Source organism: Capsicum annuum, chromosome 5, assembly GCF_002878395.1.
Source record: "Capsicum annuum cultivar UCD-10X-F1 chromosome 5, UCD10Xv1.1, whole genome shotgun sequence".
Lineage (NCBI taxonomy): Eukaryota > Viridiplantae > Streptophyta > Magnoliopsida > Solanales > Solanaceae > Capsicum > Capsicum annuum.
The window spans coordinates 9,835,963-9,861,841 of record NC_061115.1 but is presented as its reverse complement, the minus strand read 5'-3'; the positions used below and the strand labels follow the sequence as shown (position 1 = coordinate 9,861,841).

Below are 25,879 nucleotides of genomic sequence, written 5' to 3'. Positions count from 1 at the left end.
AAATTCTGAATTAACTAATTGCATCTTTAAGGAACTAATCATCATTATTATTTGTTACTCCCACTTAATCATTATTATCAGTGAGACGCAATGTTTGTGAAGAAAGGATTAATTAACTTTGCTTTACTTTGGCATCCTAAGTTAATGATGGTAATTAGAAGCTGGCAGCAGCTAAATTTCTTAAGGAAAAAAGTAGATTATATTTAATATCATAACTTGTGCACTAAGCTTGCAAAAAGAAATAGATTTAAAAACTCAAAAGGAATTATTTAGAAATTAAATTAATTTTAGAACACATATTCAATGAGTGGTACCAACTAAGAAATCATAGTAACTCAGTCAGAAAAATGTTTTATAACTTTTTTAATATGATTTTAAAATTGCCATATATTGATTAGTCAATTAATAGATCTACAACCCAAGTGAAGATGAAAAGTGCATTATCACATTAAGTTCATCAGTATATCACATGCAACATTTCGCGGGAGCAAGTCTCCATTTCAAAGGCTAATTACATCATGGCATTCAAAGGTTGCAGCACATTTCGCGGGTGCCCTGACAACCTACAAGTCGTTGTAGACCCAGTGACTTACAAGTCGCTATGAGCTCGGCGACCTGTAAGTCGTTGTCCCCTTATCAATTTGTCTATTTTGATTTTTTTCAAAATGAATTGTTTTCTTTGATATTTTTAATTAAAAAAATAGTCCTTTTGATTAGTTATTTAATAAAAATAAAATAAATTAGATTAGAAAACTAACTATAACGTATGGTCAAACAGAAAAGTAAAATAATAAGATTCGATAACTATAACATTTCATGTTTACTACTACATATTTTCAAGAAGGCCCTTGCTCAACCCCTATAAATGGGTTAGCGTTTTGCTTCATATACACATTCCTCGTGTCCAAAGATAATGGCGATGCTTTACCAATATTACTTCTTCACACTTCTTTCTGTGAGTACAATAAAATTTTCTTTTCCTATATTCAATTAAAAATAAATTAAGTAGCACAATTTATCAATTAATTAATTGTTTGTTTCTTGTTGTGTTTAGCTTGTTTTTGTCGTAATTAGTCATGCAGCAAATTTATCTCCTGAGGTGTATTGGAAAATCAAACTGCCCAATACTCCTATGCCCAAACCTATCAAGGATGCCCTACACATTTCTGGTAATTAATCTTTAGAAACTCAGCTTTTAATTTGTCATCATCAACATTACCACTAGCAGGAGTCTTTTGATACGGGAAATTAGAAAAATATAATTTCAGAGATAAAATGAGACACCATGTTATCTTCTATTTGATTAGAGATATTTGTTAGTCTTAAAAGTGGTGGAATAACTAATTTCTTCGGATAATTTTACTTATCCGATCTCTTATACCAAATAACTCCAAATACTGTTATTATATTATTGTGAATAGAGAAATGACATAAATTTTGCTTAAATTTATTCGTTTAGTTTATTTTAATCCTTTAATTTTATGATGATTGTTTATATTTTTAAATAACTTTTAAGTGAATCAAAATTCTTATTAAATATAAATCTAATACTTTTTTTGTTTAAAAAAAAAAGATCTAGTTTTTATTTTAATTTGTTTAAAAAAGAATGACTCGCTCTTTTTTGATAATATTTTTAATTTAATTTTTCATGTGATATTTTTAAAATCACAAGATTAAAATATATTTTGATATATTTAATATAATTTTAATTTAGGACTATAAAATTTATTTATTTTTTACTAAATTTTGTGTTAAATTAAAGTAGGTCAATTGTTTTTGAAAGAGAGTGAGTAGTATTATATCAGCTACCGGTGGAAGGTGCATGGCATTGACACGTCACGTCAATATCCCCAGGTCACCCCTTAGAGAAAAGGGAAGAATTTATGTATTCATTGGGTAAAAGCAATTTACAGATTCTAACAGCGCCTACATTCAACGAATTTCTTCATTTCTTTGTTTTCTAAACCCAAATTGTAACAGTTTTTGAGTTCTTTACAACTTTCTGCATCTGAATTTTATTCACTTTAGAAACTATAATTTTTTTTATCGAAGTTTTCTCTGATTTCGCTGGAGAAATCAGGAGCTTCTTCATTTTCTTTGCTAACGTTGCTGCTACTGCTTAGAATTTCTTCTTTGGGGTTCATTGCTTTTGCCTTTGCACCACCACAGCGACGACGGATTTCTACTTTGTTGCCTTAATAGAGCCTTTGATTTTCCCAACAAGCTTCTTCAATTGGAACCAACAAGTGTGTTACTAAACTTTGAACGCAAATCCTTTTGCTTTCCCCATGAACCCCAAGGATTTGCCATTCCACTAGTTTAACTCTCTACCTGTCTCACATGTATAGTTTTTTATTATTTAAAGATTAAATAATTTTATTTATTGTAAATATTTTTTTTGCTGCTAAAATTAAAAAAGTGCATCGATTTGAATTACATTTGTAGTTTGATTATATTTTAAATTTTTTTTTTTACTTTTAAAGTCAAATTTTTAAAAAAATTTTGATAACGTTTGATAAATTAGATGATTTCGTCTATTGTGGAAATTCTTAATAAATATAAAAAACTCTAATCATTTTTTAATATAATAATGTGAATATAAATATATATTTTAGTTAAATAAATATATATTTTACTATTAAAAGTTTTAAGTGATTGATAAATATTATTTTTACATTTAAGTGATTGATAAATATCATATTTATGTTTGTCATGCAGTATTTTTTTTTTCAATTTGAATCATATTTGTGATATAATTTTTTTCTTTTTATTTCTACGTTTAAAACTTTTTCTTATTTTTGAAGTTAAATTTAATTAAAAAATATTAGTTATCATTAATTCTAAAGACTTTCAACAAATAAAGGTTCTATTATATAAATATATTTAATTAATTTTTAAATATTAAAGAAAAAATAGTGAAAAGATAATTTTGTTTAAAACAAAATTTTTAATGAAGAATAAAACGTTTAAATAATATTTTTAAAGCTCCTTACACTTGTAATATATTAGTAGTTTAACCATATGGAATTCATATGTATAACGTTTGATTATTTAAAATTAAATAATTTTTATCTATTGTGAAAATTTTTAATAAAGTGTAAAAAGTGCAAATCACTTTTAGATCATTCAAACTTTAATATAATAATGTAAATATAAACATATATTTTAGTGTAAGCACATATATATTCCATCATTAGAAGTTCAAAGTAGTTGACGAATTATCGTTTTTGCATTTATCATGCAATATCTCCTTGCCCTTATTGTCAGAAGCTAAGAAAGACGCACCAACTTGAATCATATTTGTGGTGCGATATTTTTTAAATTTTTAACTTTTTTTCTTAGTTATAAAGTTAAATTTTTATAAAATCATTGATTATATTCTTATTATGTATTTAAGATTTTTAAAAATTTGATGCTTCTTAAATTTTTCTTATTCTAACATTTTTATATTTATTTCTATTTCAAATCTTCTTAAAATTAAATTTAATTGATTTTAAATTCTTAAAATAATAGAAAAAATATTAGTTGTCATTAATTTTGATGACTTCTAATAAGGAAAGATTTTATCATAACTATATTAATTTGTAAATTGTAAATATTAAAACTACTAGTGAAAAAATAATTTTATTTAAAGAAAAAACTTTTAATGAAAAAATTTTAAACGACATTTCTAGGGTTCTTCACACTTTTAATATATTACAGACTATAGATATAGATTATAGATTATTATTATTATAATATTTTTTATATCTATTTTTAAATTTTCTTAAAATCAAATTTAAGTTCATTTCGAATTTTTAAATTAATAAAAAAATATTAGTTGTCATTAATTTTAATGACTTCTAATAAGAATAGGTTTTCTCATAAATATATTTTATTATTTTTAACTTTAAATATTTGAAAAAACTAGGTAAAAAATGATTTTATCTAAATCAGATGTTTTTAGTGAAGGACAAACAGTTCAAATAATATTTTTAAGGACATTCACATTTTTAATATATTATAAATATAGATTATAAAATATAAATATAGATACATGCTTCTTTTTTTTTTTTTTGCTTTTTATATTATTTCAGTATTAAGAAGTGGTATTAATTTATTTGAAAGTTATTTAAATAAATAAATAATTATTCATAAAATTAAAGTAAGTTAAGCGGATAAAGTTTAAGTTCTTCCCTCGTGTGAGTATGATGACTTTCTTATTGTTGTTTAGTGGCCTTATTTTTGTCGCTAATAGTATTTTATTTTTTCTCACGTGATGTTCGGTATTATTTAAGAACACTTAACTAATTTAGATAGTACTGTTTTTGTTTCATTTTACTAATCTCAAATTGGGATGACACAGTTGTTAAGAAAACTAATAAATAACATAAGTAGTTTATCATATTATCCCTATTAAATGATGTTTATATTTTAATTTAAATAAAAAATAATTAATGCAAAAGGTAAAATATGGGAAAAAGAAATTGTCTAGAGAAAAAATTGTCTTATCTTAATAAGTAAAAAAAAACAAGTAAAATAAAAAACCAAATTAAGAAATTTGGGACGGATAAAATGAAACAGAGGAAATATTATTTAAGGTTCATTAAAAGGGAAGGGTCGCTACTATTATTACAAAGAAGCATCAGATTATGAATGATTTCAATTGCGTACGTAGCTTTAATCAATGGTTTAGATGAACGTCTGTCACTATTCTAAAATCCTTTTTAAAAAATAAACGGGGAGGATTTTTTTAAAAAAAATTGGGGGAGGGGAAGGAGATTATAATGTGGAGAATCGAACACTCACCAACAAGGTGGGAGTTCAGGTAACTAACCAACTAAGGTACTAAGATTCCCAACGGGGAGGATTCATTTGTCAATTTAGTTCAAAATAATATCTTTCTTACGGGTGGTGTTAGTGATTTTTTAAAAATCAATTGAACAGATAGAAATAAGGTGATTTTTAGATTCTAATAAATTGTATTGAATAATTACGATATATTCTTACTTTTTAAACATAAATCTATAAAATTTCAGATTGTACTGAATAAATTTATGCATAAACGATAGTTGTAGATCCCAAGTTAAAAAATTACAAAGCATTAATTTTCTCGCATTTGGTCGGGTAATAAAAAGCCAGCGAGTACTAACATCCAATTTTTCAACTCAAAAACTATTATGCTACTCCTATTGAAACTAATATTAACTCCATCATCATAAGGTACTCCAATGACAGAATATATTGGATATTCTTTTTCTCGTATGATTTAGTTTTACTTGTTGAATACTTAATCTTAGTTGTTTCGTTCATGAGTCATCTTGATTAATATCTTTTCACTCATATGATTTAAATTTTCTTGTAGAATAGTGGAATGGATCTTTGTAAACGTTTTGAGAATTTATGTTTTCTTTATTTACAAATAAAGGTTCAACTGCTTGAATTAACACTGAGGTCTTTTGTTTTGATTATTCTTTATATTTGGGCAGGGAAAACGTCCCAACCATATGGAGGTCTTACTTGGGATTGGTTTCACGTTTTCTCCAAGAACGAGCTACACAAATTACACCAATTAAGCCAACCATATGGAGTGTACTTTTATGGTGTTTCTTTGAAAAACCTTAATGAAGATCACCTAGTTACACGTTTCTTTTTTGAAACCGATTTACATCAAGGGAAAAAAGTGAATCTTAAGTCGCTCAAAAACAACAATCCAGCTCCCATTTTGCCTCGCAAAGTTGTAGATTCCATCTCTTTCTCATCGAACAGAATTGAGGAAATTCTTGATCACTTTTCTGTTGACAACAATTCAGAAGATGCTAAAGTGATCAAGAGAACAGTCGAACTCTGTGAACAGCCCGCAGCTGATGGAGAGATAAAATATTGTGCCACTTCCTTGGAATCTATAATTGATTTCGCCTCATCTCGCTTGGAAACAAACAATATTTTGGCAATTCACACCGAGGTAGAGAAGGAAACTCCAGTGCTGCAAACATATACTATCAAAGAAGTGAAAGAGAAAGCAAACGGTAAATGTGTCATATGCCACAAAGTACCTTACCCATATGCAGTACACTTTTGCCATGATGTAGGAAGCACCAGGGCTTTTAGGGTCACTATGGTGGGTGCTGATGGAACAAAAGTTAATGCAGTATCAGTCTGCCATGAGGATACTGCATCCATGAATCCTAAGGCATTGGTTTTTCAGTTGCTCAATATTAAGCCCGGAGATAAGCCTATTTGCCATTTTATTATGGATGATCAAATTGCCCTGTTTCCTTCACAAAACGCAGTTCTTCAAATGGCTGAAGGCTAACATGGAGAAAGTCGGATCATCACCTGCTCCTTTGATGTAATAGCTGCAATGCTTTGTGTAATAATGTATTATCCTGATGTAAATACCGTTTATCGCAATGTTTTGTGCAATAATGCATGCCCTGATGCAAGTACTAGTTAAGTGTGTTAATCAAGGTTTAATCATGAACGATGTACATATGGTTGGTGAATGTATGTTGTTATGGAGATTATGACTTCTTGTTTTCCATATTATTCAACAAGAAAAGATTAACGGATCAGTTGTCTCAATTTGGGTTTACAACACAAGCAGCCGAACACTGCATGAAGTACCACTGCTATAAATAATCATCCACTGGGATTTATTATGAAGTAATTGCCACATGGAGGAAACTGGTTAAGGGAATGTTCTATGTTAACTCATCTTGCTTTATTTTTCTATTTCCTTAAATAAATATAGCTCAAAAACCATCTTAATAAGGGAAGATCCTGGATCTAAGCCAACATTGTTTTTTATTTCTACTAGTTCAATGGTTTCAAGACAATCTTGTAACTCTTATTTTCTCTGTGTTCTTCTACCAATCTCTTCATTACACTATTCAATCTCTCTGCTAGGTACAAAAACATCAACAGTCTGAACTAAAGCAAAAGTAGACTTCAATTAATCTGGATTCCACTTGCCATCAAACTCCTCTAATTGTCTCCGTCGAGCACCAAGCAGATTCAAAGTGCCAGAATTTTTATCCATGCACCTTTTCAATACAAACACCAACCGAGAGAAATGCAACTCAAAATTGAATTTTCCCTAGTTATCTCGTATCACGGTAACTTACCGATGAGGTCTTTCCAAGCAATGAAAACAGCCTTTCTGGGCGGCTCTATATTCCAAATTTGACTGCCAAGAAAGTAGCTTACACTGTAGCATGCCTTCAGACCCCAACCCCCTTAGATTGATCTATCTCTATCCTCTGTTACCGATGTGACAGCATGTGGATAATCCAGGTCCCACGCTGTTCCTCCATAAGAGAGACAAAAATACAGCAATTAACATTCTCAAACACCATTAACCAATTCCACAAACATTAGATGTCAGGAAATATAGAGCAGAAGCACCAGCAGACATTCAATACCATCGCACAACAATCCATAAAACACAATAATGTTCCAGGAGATCCGTCCCGAGCCCTCGTATTAGAAAAGAAAGTAGGCAAAGTGAGAAAGAATGCTTTTTCTTCTTCATTCAACTGTAGAGAAAATAAGAGATCTACTGCCCTTTTATAGGCTTACACCTCAACAACTTAAACTAAAATATAGGAACTAACAACTAGTGGTGTAACATGACATAAACACCAACATTCCCACTATTGGAAATCAGAAAATTAAAAAAAACTTTGACCAAGTAAAACATAACTACACTAATAAAAAACAGGGACCATAAAGAACAGATTTTGCAGTGACTGATTATTGAAGAACTAGTCAACACCTCGACTAAGCTTTGAAGGCTTAGCCAATGAAAAAGTCATTATACTATGCTCCTTGGTTCCCTCTAACTTTTTATTTTTCCCTTATTTATTGGTTTTTTTGGGACCAATAAACCACATTGAAACCATTCATGGCAAAACTAAAGAGCATGAGTCACCCCACAAGGCTCCAGTAGGATTTGAAACTAAAGCATCAAGCATTGAGCACCTAGAAGCCTTCCACCACTTGGACCAACTATTTTGATCTCATGATAGGTATTGCCCGGCCATTAATTGACACTTCAATATTCAGCATCCGCTTTCTCTGAGGTCTACGTGAGTGAGGTAAAATACTTATCACCATTAATTTAGCACATTCCCCCTCTAAGATGCTTGTCGGCTTACAATGTGGTGAAGCAGCATGCTCGGGAGACAATCAGGAAAAAGCCTCGACATCTAATGCTCTCAAAAGTACTGAATATGGGCCTTGGTTCTGAGCACCCTCATCACAATATTGGTTACTTCATGTAGTTCGAAAGTTATTATCAGAGCACTAACAAGTGCAGATTTTTCCAATAAAGAGAAAAGCCCCTTCCTCCGTCCTTCTCACTTCCTTCAAGTAACCTGATCCATCAATCAGATATTTGCTTGTACATAAGTTGTGACACTATGAGACATCCCAACAAAGAGCACATTATAATCTTGGCGAGCAGCTAATTCACATGAAGTTACATACGGATGCATGACTTGTGAACATCATTGCTTAGTCTGTCAGATAGACTGTCTTGTTTGAGAGAAAACTGCTTCACCGAAATAAAGATAATAGTCAGAATTAAAATGCCACAAAGATAGCATAGAGTGCATTAACAATATCGAAATCAATCTTCAGGCTACCTGAAAATATCCACTGTTCATACTCTTCGAGCAGCATGAAGCAACTGACAGTTTTAAACTATACAAACAGATGTCCACACTTACAGAAACCTATTCATTCTCTTGCCTGGAAAGTCTCCAACGATCCCCATGTGCTCCCAATCTTCAGTTTCACATGCAGTGGAACTGGCTGACAAAACCATAGGAACTAATATAAGCACAAACTCGAATATCAATTCTACAAGAGGGAAGAAAGTGCAATAAAGAACAACATAAGATCATTTCATCCATCAAAAGGTTTAACTAAAGTTGAGTCAATCAGAGGATCTTCCACGGCATCCCCCAAGACAAACCTCAGATAAGCTAAGACTTAAAATCCAGTCAAGCCATTTATTTAGTGATTTAGTCTTGCTATGATCCCTTACCAAGAAGAGAAACAGCGTTTTCCATGCTCATCTGCAACAACAATCCAGCTTCCTTTGCAACAGAAGGATCAGCCTCAAGTACTAATTCATCGTGAACCTTAGCAATGTCCGAAGCAAGTGATCAATTTTTAACCAAAACAAACTCAAATGCAAATGTAACCTTATAGCTTCCGGAACCAAGATATTGTCACGACCCGAACCGAGGCCCTGACCGTGACGAGCATCCCGAACCACGAAGGCCCGGGCGCCCTTCTATACTGATAATCATGCACAATATTCATATACAAATAAGGAAATGCGGAAAATATAGTGAAACGAACTCATGGTCATAAATCTGATATGAATTCGATAATAGAAATCACAATCCAAAATCATCTAACACCCTCTGGAAAACCGTCTGCAAAATCTCTACTACATGATCACTAACACAATTTGAAAACTGGGAAAAGGCCCCCAATAGACCAAAACATAACTAATAATAATTGTCTGAATGTAAACAAGCCTTCTGAAATATAGAAGGGTCACCAACTGGACACAACAACTCTGTTTGATGAAATCTACTGCTTTTCTGGATCCCTGGACTGAGCCTCAGAACCTGAGAGATAGGGGAGGGGGTCAATCCAGATGTACTGGTACGCAGAGTAATCCAAAAATAAAATGAAATTTTTATTTTTATGTAACATAGGTGAGAGCTGTTATGAAACACTTTATCAAAAAACAATTCGAAAACACATGGGCATAGTATAATGATTTTTCAACAACACTGTATCACTACTGAGCTAGGTGGTACACTCTACAATCTTTCACCAACTGCCAAATCCCGGTTGCCGCCAAGATTGGAGTATTAGTAAGGGAGAAGAACACGCAAGATCACAGCAGGGCATCTCCATCCCAATCAAGTCTGCGTGTCATGGTTGGGCTCAAGATCACAAAGCAGGGCTCCTAACCATTATTCCCGAATAGGGATGACACAATATAAGGTACACAAGGTCACACATGGTACCAAGTTCCCCGTGTCGGCAATTCACAGTTTCCAGCATAAAGTCATTTGACTCGTGCTTTCTTCGGGTAACTACCTAACTCACATAAAGTTAAGCTTTAACTTTGATTCAAGACAAAACATATATCATACTTTGTGGGGTCTCGTCATACCCCGATGTGCAAGTCATCAGTGTCACATCAATTCTCCAACTTTTTATGTCATTTACAACATGCACATATATAAGACTTTCACACACATCAAGCGCATGAACAATGATTCTCAACAAGTAATAGTTCAAGAAGCTTTATCATTTATGAGTAATATCATATCAACTGCAAAACTCATGCTCTTGATGGTTTAACACAAGTATAGTGTGGGGTATTGTCACGACCCGAACTAGGGCTTGGCCGTGACGGACTTCCCGAACCATGAAGGCCCAGAACGCCCTTCTTGATCTGGTAGTCATGCACAACGTTCATATAAATAAAGAAGATGCGGAAACATAATCTGCTACGGAAACATGGTCAATTCTGAATTCAACATAAGTATGAAAACTGCAAATCAACTACATCTAAATAACATCTGACTTAGTCTAGAAAATCTCTACTACATGGAAATCTGACAACTGTCTGAAACTAGGACAAGACCCCCAGTAGACCAAAACGGTGATAAGAGACATAATCTGAAAATAAACAGGCCTTCTGGAATATAGAAGGCTCACCACTGCAAAATCTGATCGGTTATCTGAATTATCTACTGCTTATCTGGACCCCTAGACTGAGCCTCAGAACCTGGGAGGAGGGGGGGTCAATACAATTGTATTGATACGCAGAGCAAATCCAAAATAACAATTTATATTCAATATATCTGAGAGCAATATAAAACAGTTTCACAAACGTATAATATAGTAAGAATTCACATAGGCATTTTAAAAGACTCTGTAAAAATCATCACAACTCTGAGAAATCTATGTTACTTCTGCGTTAGGTGGTATACCCTACAATTCTGAAAATTTCATGGGCTATATGAAAATTGCCATTAACTCGGCAGCGAAGCCCCCAACCCAAGTGTGCCGCAAGGGTCGGAGTCTCTGAATCTACTATGCCACACGGCTATCGCCAGCGTATAATAATAATCTACCTGTATCGGCAAACACGGTTTCAGACTAAGAGTTGCTTGAACTCACAGCTTCTTCGGGTAACCACCTAACCCTCTTTAAGCCCCTTTTTAAAACTTTATTAAAACATGCAGTCTCTAAAAACAAATACTGAAAAACATATTCTGAAAACATAATCTGTTATGTCATAAATACATATGGTATCGTCATACCATTGACTTGCAAGTCACATCTCTGAGCCATTATTAGACTGTCATAAATCTCTGTTTTCAAACACGAGTCTTTAGGACCACCATTTCAATAATTCAATTCAAAGAAACTCTTTCTCAAACCTCATGTAAACACATGCAAGGAACTCATCTTGGTCAAGCATTTCAATAGTACAAGGTGGTCATGTCAAAATTCTCAATTCACATGCAATTCTTTCTCTTAAACACAAGAACATATTTATATCAAGAAACACCCTTTCAACAATTTCAAATTATGCTCAAATGCTATAATGTTGCGAAAACATCTTCTAAATCACAAAACCATATCTTTAATTCAATACACGAGAGGGAGTTCATAATTTATGCTCTCAAACAATCTTAAATCTCAAATCCCATACATATACGTATACATGTAAATCAATTTAGGGAATAGGACCACAAGGTCAAAACAATAATAACAATAAAACATTCAGAGTATGTAATTTAAAACATAGATTCCAAAACCCCTTTGAAATTCATGCACAAAAATCTTAAAATCATGCTCTAATAGTTTTAAACCCATGTAATTTTTAGGATAAAGCCCACGTACCTCTATTTCAAAAATTAACGGATGCTTCTTGAAGCCTACGATGCAAGGATTTCAAATCTCCAATTATATTCTAAAACTCGCAGTTAAATCTTTAGTTATGAGGATTTTTAGTTTGAAACCCTAATGGAATTTCTTGAGAGATTTTGATGAAAATCAACTTACTTTGGTGTTCTTGAGATTAAATCCCGTGTTAGAGATGACAAGGGGTTGGAGAAGTACCATTTTACCCTTAATGATACGGAGTAAAAATATAACTGGTGCCCAATTTTATGGGCCACCGCGACGCGCCACTATCACGGTGGCTCACTGGAAATTGACGAATGCAAAATTGGGATTCTCCGCAATGCGCCACTATCGCGAGGTCCCACTAGAATTTGACAATTGCTAATTAAACCCTCTCCGCGACGCGCTAAACACCAGAATGACGATGTTTTACCACCCGTACAAAAATAGCCATAACTTCTTCATCGAGTATCCATTTTAGACGAATCTTATATCGACGGAAAGCTTATTCAGTCATCTACGTAATGAAAATTTGAAATCTAAGGAATTCCACTGGAAAAAGAATATAATTAATTCTAGAATCTAAAGTCTGCTACTTTAGGGACAAGACTTAGCTAAGAAAACTTTGGGATGTCACAATATCCCCCCTTGGAAACATTCATCCTTGAATATTGATGCGGGACACAGACAAGAATGATTTCAATCATACTAAGGCCATAGAAGAATAAGGTAAAGATTTTTTTTTACCTTTCATGATGTCATCCACCGGATCAAATAAGGTTGGGTACCTATCTCTCATGTCATCTTCTGATTCCCAAGTAGCTTCTTCAGTTTTCTGGTTTCTCCACAATACTCTAATTGAGGCTATCTCCTTGCTTCTGAACTTCCGCACTTGGTGGTCCAAAATTGCTACCAGCTCTTCTTCATAAGATAAGGAGTCTATCACTTTGATTTCTTCAAAAGGCAATACTAATGAATGGTCCCCAATACACTTTTTCAACATGGATACATGAAATACCGGATGAACGGAACCCAAACTTGCAGGCAACTCTAACTAATACGCAACTTCTCCTATTATTTTCACAATCTGGTATGGTCCTTTATAGTGAAGACTCATCTTACCTTTCTTCCCGAATTACATGACTCCCTTCATAGAAGAAACTTTAAGAAATAACCGATCACCAACCACAAACTCTAAGTCTCTTCTTCTTACATCAGTGTAAGACTTCTGGCGACTCTGAGCTGTCTTGAGTCGTTCTCTAATAATTTTCACATCCTTCATTTCCTGATGAGCAAGGCCGGGCCCGAAAAACTGGGTCTCGCCCACTTCATACCACCCTATAGGCGACCTACATCTCCTCCCATACAAGGCCTCAAACGAAGCCATCTTAATACTGGCATGGTAGCTATTATTATATCCAAACTCTATTAGCGGCAAGTGATCTACCTAACTACCCTTGAAGTCTATTACACAGGCTCTCAACATATCCTCGAGGGTCTGAATAGTGCATTCAGCATGCCCATCCGTCTGAGGATGAAACGCAGTACTTAGGTTCACTTGGGTACCTAAACCCTTCTGAAAAGATCTCCAAAACTGCGAAGAAAATTGTGTACCTCAGTCAGATATGATAGACATAGGTGCTCCATTCAAACGAACAACTTCTGCAATGAATAGCTTAGCGTAGTTGTCTCCCGAATAGTTAGTCCTGACGGGTATAAAGTGGGCTGATTTGGTCAGCCGATCCACAATTACCCAAATAGAATCATACTGATTTTGGGACTTTGGAAGTCCTGTAACGAAGTCAATATTAATCATCTCCCACTTCCACAAAGGCAAGGTTGTCTCTTGGGAAGTACCTCCTGGCCTCATTTGTTCTACTTTCACTTATTGGCAATTCAGACACTTAGAAACAAAGTGAGCCACATCACGTTTCATGTTATTCCACCAATCTATGGATTTCAGATCATGGTACATCTTAGTAGAATAGTATGAACAACATACCTCAAAGTGAGCTTCATCAAGAATTCTTTTTCGCAAATCATCTACTTCTGGCACACATAAACTACCTTGATATCTCAAAATCCCATCACCACCAATTTCAAAAGACATCACCTTCTGTTGACCCACGTCTTTCTTGATCTGCATTAAGATGGGATCTTCAACCTGCTTCTCTTTAACTTTAACACAAAGGGAAGATTTTACTATCTCATGAACCACTACTCCCCCATCTTCGGAATTTAAGAGTCGCACTCCTAGATTCGCAAGCCGGTGAATATCCTTCACCATCTCTCTTTTCTCTTCATTAACATAAAAAAGACTGACCATAGACAACATGCTGAGGGCATCGTCTACCACATTTGCCTTACCTGGATGATAGTGCAGGCTTATGTCGTAATCCTTTAGCAACTCCATCCAACGTCTCTGCCTGAGATTCAATTCTTTCTACGAGAAAATATACTGCAAAGTTTTATGGTCAGTGAATATATCAACATGTACCCCGTACAAATAGTGCCGCCAGATCTTAAGTGCAAAAACCATAGCCACTAACTCCAAGTCATGAGTAGGGTAGTTCCGCTCATGCACCTTCAACTACCTAGATGTATAAGCCACTACTTTACCGTGTTGCATAAGAACACACCCAAGTCCCACTCGGGATACATCACAGTATACAACAAAACCTTCTGTACCCTTCGGAAGAGTCAAAATAGGGGCAGTAGTCAACTTGTCTTTCAACTTCTCAAAACTATTCTCACAAGAGTTAGACCACAAAAACTTTATCTTTTTCTGAGTCAACTTAGTAAGTGGTGCAACTATGGAAGAAAATCTCTCTACAAATCTATTATAATAACCTGCCAAACCCAAGAAACTCTAAATGTCGATTGAAGTTGTAGGTCTGGGCCATTTTCTCACTGCCTTAATCTTTTGAGGGTCAACCTTAATCCCCTCACTAGACACAATATGCCCTAAGTACGCAATAACATTCAACCAGAATTCACACTTAGAAAATTTTACATACAACTTATGATCTTTAAGGATCTGAAGGATGATTCGGAGGTGATTGGCATGATCTTTCTCGATCTTAGAGTAAACCAAGATGTCATCAATGAATACTGTGACAAACAGATCCAGAAACTGATGGAAGACCCTATTCATAAGATCCATGAAGGCTTCCGGGGTGTTAGTCAATCCAAGGAACATGACTAGGAATTCATAATGGCCATATCTGGTTCAGAAAGTTGTTTTGGGAATGTCTGACTCTCTAACTTTCAACTGATGGTACCCTGAACAAAGGTTTATCTTGAGAAACATTTAGCATCCTGAAGCTGGTAAAAAAGATCATCAATCCTAGGAAGGGGATATTTATTTTTAATCGTGACCTTATTCAACTGGCGGTAATCTATGCACATACGAAGGAAACCGTCTTTTTTTTGTACGAAAAATACAGGTGCACCCCTCTAGAAGATCTGCTAGTTGTTCTTTCAATTCTTTCAACTCTACTGGGCCATTCTATATGGCAGAACAGAAATAGGACGGGTATCTGGCAATACATCAATGCCAAAATCTATCTCCCTATTAGGTGGAATTCTTAAGAGATCATCTAGAAAAACTTTTGAGAATTCATTCACTACGAGGACAGACTGAAGAGGAAGACTTTCGGCATTAGAATCTTTAACCTGAATAAGATGGTACAAGCAAACCTTGGAAATAAGTTTACAGGCTCTGAGATAAGATATAAAATTCCCTCTGGGTGCTAAAGAATGGCCCTCCTATTTTATAACTGGTTTGTTCGGAAAAGAGAAAGTGACTTTTTGGATCCTACAATTCAGTGTGGCATAACATGAATAGAGCCAGTCCATCCCTAAGATGGCATCAAAATCAACCATATCAAGTTCTGTGAGGTCTGCCTTAGTATCCCGACTGAAAATAGACACAACACAATTTCTATACACCCTCCTAGCCATAACAGAATCTCCCACCGGGGTGGAAACCAAAAAAGGTTCAGCAATCACATTGGGCTCAAACTCAAAACCAACAGCCACATATGGGGTCACATAAGACAAGGTAGACCCGAGATCAAGTAATAAATACACATCACGAGAAAAGATTTGCAATGTACCAGTGATTACATCTGGTGAGGCCTATGCCTCCTGGCGGTTGGTCAAAGCATACAACTGGTTTCGACCACTTTCGACGGTTGAAGTGGCACTCTTCTGAGGTGGTGGTGCAGATGAATTCGCCTGCGGCTTGGCTCCTCCAACATTACTCTTTGTTGCTGGATAGTCTCTCTGGATATAGCCTAGCTGGCCACATGAATAACACACCAAAGTGCCAAACTGACATCTCCCTGGATGATTCCCCCCGTATCTCCCACAACACGGGTAGGACCGAGAGGTTTGAGCTACACTTCCCTGCGACTGTGTACCCTGCATCCTCGGCCCCTGACTAGATTGAAAATTCTGGGTGCGCTGCTCAGTTGTGGGTCTGGACACTGGAGAACTAACTGCCAACTGTGCACTACCTCAATTCTTTTTCTTTTGCCATTTGCTGCCCCAATTCCCGCTCTGCTGCTGACTGTGACTCTGGTCTGTCGTTCTGGCCCTCTTTGCCTGCCTGTCCCTTTTCCTAGATTCAGCTATCTTCTTCTTCTTCTCCTCAACTTCCTATATATGGACTGACAGCCTAGCAAAGTCCATATCCCTATTCATTATAGCTCCCTGTCACTCAGAGCACCAGATTATCTGAAAGGTCGGAAGCAAACTTCCTCATTCGGGCCCTCATACTACTCGTCATCTCAGGAGCATAACGGGCCAGCTGATTAAACTTTAAAGTATACTCCTGAACACTCATCTTACCCTGCTTAAGGTTCATGAACTCCTCTTCTTTAGCTTCCGTTTGCTCCAAAGGAAAGAATTAGTCAAGAAAAGCTTTCACGAACTCGTCCTAAACTGTGGGATCAGCATTGTCACCCTTTGCATCTTTCCACTTATTGTACCATTGATTCTCTACATCCTTTAGCTGGTATGCTTCTAGCTCAACACCTTCCACCTGATCAACATGCATTACTTTGAAAATCTTCTCTATTTCGTCTACGAACTCTTACGGGTCCTTTTCTTCCTTAGCGCCAGAGAACTTGGGTGGGTTTATCCTCATGAACTGGCTCACTGTAGTGACTTCGGATGTAACAGACGCAGACCCAGTATCCTCCGACCTCTGAGTCTGTGCAGCTGCCAGTTGTGCAAGCATGTGAATGGACCGTCTGAATTTAGTATTAGACACTTCTCCTTCATGAGGTTGAGTGTGATTGTCCCCCATCCAGGGAGCTTTGGGAGGACTGGTTAGTACAAGAGGTAATCCCGGAGTAGGAACAGGTTCTGGGGTATGAGCTCTATTACGAGTCCGCATCCCATGGGTGGGACGGACTTCATCATCCAGAGCATTAATGTTGGTGTGATGGGAAGGCATAGCTAGTTTTGAAAAGTAAGAGATCAGTGATCAGGGGACAGATTAGACTCTAAAGCACGAACTAAATCAAAAATAAGAGAAACATTCCTAAATGCCTATTAGCCTCCTACTCATAAGTGTGGCGTGCTACACACCCATAAATAAGACTCTACCCGACGCGATTTTGCAGACACCCTGGGACTATGAACCGTGCTCTAATACCAAGTTTGTCATGACCCGAACTAGGGCCTGGACGTGACGGACTTCCCAAACCATGAATGCTCAGAATGCCCTTCTCGATCTGGTAGTCATGCACAACATTCATATAAATAAAGAAGATGTGGAAACATAATATGCTACGAAAATATGGTCAATTCTAAATTCAACATAAGTATGGAAACTGCAAATCAACTACATCTAAATAACATCTGACTTAGTCTGCGAAATCTCTACTACATGAAAATCTGACAACTGTCTGAAACTGGGACAAGGCCCCTAGTAGACAAAAATGGTGATAAGAGACATAATCTGAAAAGAAACAGGCCTTCTGGAATAGAAAAGGCTCACCACTGCAAAATCTGATCGGCTATCTGAATTACCTACTACTTATTTGGACCCCTAGACTGAGCCTCAGAACCTGGGAGGAGGGGGGTCGATATAATTATACTGATACGCAGAGCAAATCCAAAATAACAATTTTATATTCAACATATATGAGAGCAATGTAAAATAGTTTCACAAACGTATAATATAATAAGAATTCACATGGGCATTTTAAAAGACTCTGTAAAAATCATCACAACTCTGAAAAATCTATGTTACTTCTGCGTTAAGTGGTATACCCAACAATTCTGAAAATTTCATGGGCTATATGGAAACTGCATTAACTCGGCAGCGAAGCCCCCAACCCAAGTGTGCCACAAGGGTCAGAGTCTCTAAATCTACTACGCCATATGGCCGTCGCCAGCGTAGAATAATAATCTACCCGTATTGGCAAACAAGGTTTCAGGCTAAGAGTTGCTTGAACTCATGCCTTCTTCGAGTAATCACCTAACCCTCTTTAAGCCTCTTTTTAAAACTCTATCAAAACATGCAGTCTTTGAAAACAAACACTGAAAAACATATTCTGAAAGCATAATCTGTTATGGCATAAATACATATGGTATCATCATTGTTGACACCTAATTTTTTTCCTCCGCAACTACGTTTAATCTCGAGTTTCTTCGATTTTCAAATAAAATTACATCAATTGTTTTTTCCAAATAAATGCATTTTAAAATAGGTATTTGGGCTAAATTTGTCATTTAAGTGATAATTATATATCTTTCGTATTTTCATATACGAGATTGTATAAATGATGTCATTTAAATGAACATTTTCATCAAAATTGGACTTTAAATTAAGGATTATTTGGAAAATAAATTTAAATAATTAAATCTTGATTTAAATATAATTTATTCTCACAAATAATCTATTTGGAGAAATACTTGTTTGGTTTTATTAAATCAAGAAACTCAGGATTAAAAGAAGTATTAGGTCGTATTTAATTTCAATTCAATTTAATCAATCTATTAAATTTGATCATAAATTGAAATTAAATTGGCCACAATCGCAATACATTTGGCCAATTAGCCTTTAATTTGATCAAAATTTAATTAGAATGGGTTAAATGTTAATTGAAACTATTTTTCTAAACTATCCATCCCAATTTTAACACCCAACTTAATCAGCACAACCCCAGGCCCAATTCCCTTATGTCAGCAGCCCACCAACCCAATTTAACAGCAATCAATAACCTAGTCCAACAACCATCCAACTCGGCCCAAACCCCTTTCTTCTTTATCTGCCTCAACAAACAAAACAACAGTTCCATCAACTAGAAAACTCGAACAAACAACCAAAACCAGTGTACAAACACGTCACTGATGACAAAATAATGATGACAACTCGAACCGGCAAAAACCCGATCCCGGACCCGTTTCCAGTTCATCAACGGTCTAAAGATCCCTTTCCCGTTCTTGTTTTCTTAGAGGCAACCTTTGAATCTTCTAGAGACGAGGCCAGGTGTCCCTCCAACGTTCCAAACCTATAAATCTCGGATATCACGGTATGAATTAGTACATATCTGGTCATTTTTCATTGGTTTGGAATGGAATTCATTTTACCCTATTTTTAATTAGTCCACCCATTTCATTTTTTTGGGAAAAAATCCAAAATTTGGTACGATTTGAGTTCGAAAATGGGCTGTGGGGGAAGACTCGAATTCCAAAATTCAACAAATATCTTTTTTCTAAATCCCTAAAAGACCCTAATCCTTCCTCTATATAAAGAGCCCTGGGGGTCACTGTTTAGAGGGATTTTCTCTTTTAGTCTCTTAGGTTGAAAAACTAGGTTGAGAAATTTTGAGGTCTGATAAGGAAAGGAAAGGTTCTGAGAATTTTTGTTGGAAATTCCTGGGTTAGGAATTTGAGAGGAAAATTTCTCCTTTCTTTTTTTTTTTGGACTAGAAAAATCAAGAGGACGGAAAATTCGAGGATTTTTGGTTGGAAAATTTGGGGGGAGAATTGAAAAAAAAAGGTTGTTTGAAAATTCTTGGGTGGGGAAAATTAGAAAGGGTCAAAAATTTTGGGAGTTGAAAGTGGTTTTCGAAATCTTTAAGAGAAAAGCTAGAAGACGCACTATTGGTGGTCGACGTCGCGAGATTCTGGTAGCGACGTTTTTACTGATAGCTCGTCGTCCCGTTTGCTGCTCCCTGAAAGGTAACATCCTATCCCTTTGAGTTCTTGAGTGCTTCTGCTTCATCTCGATCTTCTACAGTCATGAATAAGTATTCAATATGATTGTATGTTGGACTGTTCGTTGGTAGATGGCTTCAATAGCCGTAGGTAGATGCTGGTAGAGTGTCGATTCGATACTCTTATTTTATGTATTGTTGGTGGTTAGAATAGCCTGATTGCCTAGTTAAAGTATGTCACTTCGACTGTGTCTAATAGTCTTAACCCGAGGTTATTTGGTCGTAATTGCTGATTGACAGTGTTTTGTTTGATATTATTATTGAACGGAGCCTAAATCATCGAGCTAGCATCTCTGCTAGTGGAGCTACCCCTCAAGTCTCTTTCGCTCCTCACATGCCAAAAGGGCAAGGAGCAGGCTCCATAATCTTATTAGAAAGTCCTAGTTTCTCTTAAAGACCATATCGCCCGAATCTGTTAGAATAGCGAGGAGGTTTTGAATAGTAGTCATCTCTGCTGTAGTTTTACAGGGATATTGATTAGCCTTATTTTCCTCATTTCTATTTGGGAGTGTGTCTCTGAATCTTTGAAATGAAGTCTTATTTTCCTCGTTGTTGTTAGTCTTACATTCCTTATTTGAAGTCATTTGAGAAATCATGGAAATCAGTTTAGTTAGTTCGAAGCAAACGTTTTGGTAAGTCTCTTTGGTTCACAATGTATAAGAGGCTTAACGAAATTGAGAACTAAAAAATGAGACTTTCATAATATGTTTTTCGTATTTGAAAGTTCCTAATCTGAATCGTCCTGTGGGTATTGTTGAGTCATAGTGAGTATTGTTCTCTTCTCTTTCTTCGCTCGTCTACCCCACTTCATGAGATCTTCATCCTTCATTTTCCACTGATTACTTACTGCTTTACAGCATTATACATTCGATGACATAGAGTTTTGGAACCTTATATAGGTGTATTGAGTGTTCTGTTACTTTGAAGTTGCCAATTGTAATCTGCGAAAATCGATTTTGCTGCTCAAATATTTGATGTTCTTGTTTAGAGTCTTATTGTGTTTCACTTTATTGTATTTTATTATTTTGTTTCAGTGTTGTAGTGGTTGCATATTCAAAAAACAATGTCACGAGGAGTTCATTGTGCAGCAATGATTAGTGAAAATGACTTAATAAAGGATAATGTATTTAGTTGATTTTTGAATAAAGTGATCTAATGTGCTATCTTGTTAATTCGGTTAGACAAATTTAGCCTAATTATGTCATAAAGAAGTGAATAATTTACTCCATGACTTTTTCTCACCTTTCAATTGTATGACAAAAAAAATAGTACAATCAATAACCTTCGCTTCAAATAGTTTTGTCTTTGATGATTGATTGAACTTGCGTGGGTTATATTATGTGGATTATAGCGTTTACGAGTTAGTGAAGCATGTCTGTTATTAGGAGTGGTTTGTGACTGGAGTAGACCAATTCTAAGTAAAATGCCCTTCCTTAGCGTTATGTTGGGTTTATTTTTCCAGTAAGTATGTGAATGAATTTTCACCTCCTTCCTTATTCTGGAATTGCCCTTGGTCGAAAATCTTGGATGTTTTTCTCTTATTTTTATTTGGTTCTGTTCATGCTCAATTTGGTATGTTGTCCTGATAAGTTCATTGAATTTCTTGTCTTCCTCCCTCACTTCCATAAGTAGATAATTGATCTCTATTATTTTCTTTGATACATGTGAAATGAATTCGGGACACCATGTTCGAACCTCAAATCGGTTCTCTCTCTATTGCATTTCATGACGGGCCAATGAGGCCTACCTCTTCTAGTTGATTATTTTTGAAGAAAGGAGTCGAAAGATGAAGAATATGGGTTAAAGTTCATCCTCAAAGCAGCTAAGAGACGCGAAAGTCTCGTTTGTCATTTTATTTACTTAAGTATTATTTATTTATGTCATTTATTTTATTGATTTATTTATTCATTTGGGCCTTGAAGTCAAAGTTGTAAATTTAATACAGGTGGAAAAAGACTCGAGCCAAAGGCTCGAAACATAGAACTAGGACAGGTGAAATGGGTCAAAAACCCAATTAGACTAGGACAGGTTTTGTTGGTTTAGGCCCAATGGACTAAATCATTTCCTTGCTCTTCCTTTTCCCCGTTTATGTGTTTACTTGCTTATTTCATTTGTGTAGACTTAGTTAAAATACCTATTAGGTCGTCTAAAACTGTTTGTACACAAAATCTTTTTTTTTTCTAAAAATCAATCAGTTTTCAACAAATTAATCTTTTAGAAGTTAATCAAAAGATGATTTTCAAACAGTCCGGATAACCGCAAGTTAGCGGACATTTTAGGTGTCTAACACCTTCCTAAAACGTTAATAGGAACCGCTTACTCAGAATCTCTTAACTTAAATGATTTTCCTATTTTGAATCGTTTGAAGTAACTCACTAAAGGTTTCTTAATTCCTTTTCAAAATTAAGTAGCGACTCTCTTTCAAAAGTCAAAATTTCGTCAAAACAATCATACCATTGACTTGAAAGTCACATCTCTGAGCCATTATTAGTCTGTCATAAATCTCTGTTTTCAAACATGAGTCATTGGGACGACCATTTCAATAATTCAATTCAAAGAAACTCTTTCTCAAACCTTATGTAAACACATGCAAGGAACTCATCTTGGTCAAGCATTTCAATAGTACAAGGTGGTCATGTCAAAATTCTCAATTCACATGCAATTCTTTCTCATAAACACAAGAACACATTTATATCAAGAAACACCCTCTCAACAGTTTCAAATCATGCTCAAATGCTATAATATTGAGAAAACATCTTTTAAATCACAAAATCATATCTTTAATTCAATACACGAGAGGGAGTTCATTATTTATACTCTCAAAAAATCTTAAATCTCAAATCCCATACATATACGTATACATGTAAATCAATTTAGGGGATAAGACCACAAGGTCAAAACAATAGTAACATTAAAACATTCGGAGTATGTAATTTAGAACATAGATTCCAAAACCCCTTTGAAATTCATGCATAAAAATCTTAAAATCATGCTTTAATGGTTTTAAGCCCATGTAGTTTTTAGGATAAAACCCACGTACCTCTATTTCAGAAATTAACGGATGCTTCTTGAAGCCTACGATGCGAGGATTCCAAATCTCCAATTATCTTCTAAAATCCGCTTATATCTTTAGTTATGAGGATTTTTAGTTTGAAACCCTAATGGAGTTTCTTGAGAGATTTTGATGAAAATCAACTTACTTTGGTGTTCTTGGGATTAAATCCTGTGTTAGAGATGATAAGGGTTTGGAGAAGTACCATTTTACCCTTAATGATACAGAGTAAAAATATAATTGGTGCCTGATTTTATGGGCCACCGCGACGCGCCACTATCGCGGTGGCTCACTGAAAATTGGGATCCTCTGCGATGCGCCACTATCGCGAGGTCCCACTGGAATTTGACAATTACTAATTAAACCCTCTCTGCGATGCACTAAATACCATAATGACGGTGTTTTATGACTCGCACAAAAATAGCCATAACTTCTTCACCTAGTGTCCATTTTGGACGAATCTTATATCGACGGAAAGCATATTCAGTCATCTACGTAATGAAAAGTTGAAATCTAAGGAATTCCACTAGAAAAAGAATATAATTAATTTTAGAAGCTAAAGTCTGCTACTTTAGGGACAAGACTTAGCTAAGAAAGCTTCGGGACGTCACAAGTATAAAACATTATCATGGGGGATTTAAAGAATTCACAATTCATATACATCGCACCCTTTCAAAATTTGGATCACACGTTCACAATTCAACAATTGAAATATATTCAAGTAAACAACCCCATGAAATTTCAATATTTCTTTCAAAACCATATCACAAAACATGTTATTGGTAGTAAAACAAAACCCCACTTGTCAAAGCATGTGTAAATGTATAAATAGTAGAGTCTTGTGTAAATTCTTTTCAAAAATCATGCCCATGGAATTTGGGACAACCCCACGTACCTCTATTTCACAAATTAAAGGATGCTTCTTGATGCTTATGGCTTGGGGATTTCAGATCTCCAATTTGTTTCGAAAACCCACGGTTGAATCTTGAGTTCCTTGGAAGAGAAATATATGAACTAGGGTTTTTTGTTTTGAGAGAAATCTTGATAATGTCGTATATTATGCTTGTAGAGGTCTTTAATCTCTTGTTTGGAAGTTTTAAGAGACTTGGAAAAAGTCCAAACTACCCTTGTTAACTTCTGAACGAAACTGGAAAAATTTAAACTGGGAACCCGATCTTATTGGCCACCGCGACGGGCCACTATCGCGGTGGCTCACTGGAAATTGACAAATGGAAATTTGGCCCACTCCACAATGCGCCACCATTGTGGAGTCTCACTGAAAATTGACCATCATCATTTGCACCCTCTCCACAACGCGTCAAGGACTGGAATGACGGTGTTTTACGACTAGGACTTAAATTAATCATAACTCCTTCACCGAGTGTCTATTTTGGATGAATCTTATGTCGACGGAAAACTTATTCGATCTTCTACATAATGAAAATTTGAAATCTAGGGAACTCCATAGGGAAACAAGTATAAATCATTCTAGAAGCCAATGCTTGATACCTTAGGGACAAAAATTTAGCTAGGAAAAAACTTTGGGGTATTACAATATCCCCCCTTGGGAACATTCGTCCCCGAATGTTGACGCGGGACACAGACAAGCATAATTTCAAGCATAATAAGGCATAGAAAAGATAAGGCAAGGATTGTATATTCCATTTCGTCATCCACTGGATCAAAAAGGTTTGGTTATCTAGCTCTTATGTCAACTTCTGATTCCTAAGTTGCTTCTTCAATTTTCTGGTTTCTCCACAACACTTTAACTGAGGCTATCTCTTTGCTCCTTAATCTTCTAACTTGGTGATCCAAAATTTCTACAGGCTCTTCTTCATAGGATAAGGAGTCTATCACTTTGATTTCTTCGATAGACAACACTAAAGAATGGTCTCCAATACACTTCTTTATCATAAATATATGAAATACTGGATGAACAGAACCCAAACTGGCAGGCAATTCTAACTCATATGCAACTCCACCTATCCTTCTCACAATTTGGTATGGACCTACATAGCGAGGACTCAGCTTACCTTTCTTCCCAAATTGCATAACTCCTTTCATGGGAGAAACCTTGAGAAACACCCAATCTCCAACCTCAAACTCTAGATCTCTTCTCCTAACATTGGCGTAGGATTTCTGACGTCTCTAAGCTGTCTTAAGTCGTTCTCTAATGACTTTTACATACTCCATTGCCTGATGAACAAGATTAGGCCCAAACATCTGTACCTCACCTACTTTATACTATCCTATTGGAGATCTACATCTTCTCCCATACAATGCCTCAAATTGTGCCATCTTAATACTAGAATGAAAACTGTTATTATATGTGAACTCTATCAATGGAAAGTTCTTTACCCAACTAACCTTAAAATCAATCACGCAGGCCCTCAATATATCCTCAAGGGTCTGGATGGTGCACTCAGCTTACCCGTCCGTCTGAGGGTGGAAAGTCGTGCTCAAATTCACTTGGGTACCTAAACCCTTTTGAAACGATCTCCAAAACTATGAATAAAACTGTGTACCTCGGTCAGATATGATGGACACAGGTGCCTTATGTAAATGAACTATTGCTGCAATGAATAGCTTGGCATAATCCTCTCCCGAATAATTAGTCCTGACAGGTAAAAAGTGAGTTGACTTGGTCAGCCTATCTACA

General features: G+C 35.5%; 1 protein-coding gene and 1 long non-coding RNA gene across 2 annotated transcripts; one reads left to right on the top strand and one right to left on the bottom strand.

Moving 5' to 3' along the window:
- Positions 1-804: 804 nt before the first annotated feature.
- On the top strand, positions 805-6,551 carry LOC107870318 (BURP domain-containing protein 5). Its single transcript, XM_016716808.2, has 3 exons — positions 805-955; positions 1,055-1,169; positions 5,469-6,551. The coding sequence occupies exons 1-3, from the start codon at positions 914-916 to the stop codon at positions 6,293-6,295; spliced, it is 984 nt and encodes a 327-aa protein (XP_016572294.2). The 5' UTR covers positions 805-913; the 3' UTR covers positions 6,296-6,551.
- A 295-nt stretch (positions 6,552-6,846) lies between these two features.
- On the bottom strand, positions 6,847-9,121 carry LOC107870319. The gene is made up of 3 exons (XR_007055406.1): positions 9,032-9,121; positions 8,628-8,792; positions 6,847-8,533 (listed from the first exon to the last, which is right to left on the bottom strand). It is a non-coding gene; the product is annotated as an uncharacterized LOC107870319 (long non-coding RNA).
- Positions 9,122-25,879: the final 16,758 nt, after the last annotated feature.

Bases quoted from the DNA above. Each gene is read 5' to 3' on its own strand.
- LOC107870318 (XM_016716808.2), top strand. From the start codon at position 914: ATGGCGATGCTTTACCAATATTACTTCTTCACACTTCTTTCT. The intron at 956-1,054 runs GTGAGTACAATA...TGTTGTGTTTAG, and splicing joins ACTTCTTCACACTTCTTTCT to CTTGTTTTTGTCGTAATTAG. The intron at 1,170-5,468 runs GTAATTAATCTT...ATATTTGGGCAG, and splicing joins GGATGCCCTACACATTTCTG to GGAAAACGTCCCAACCATAT.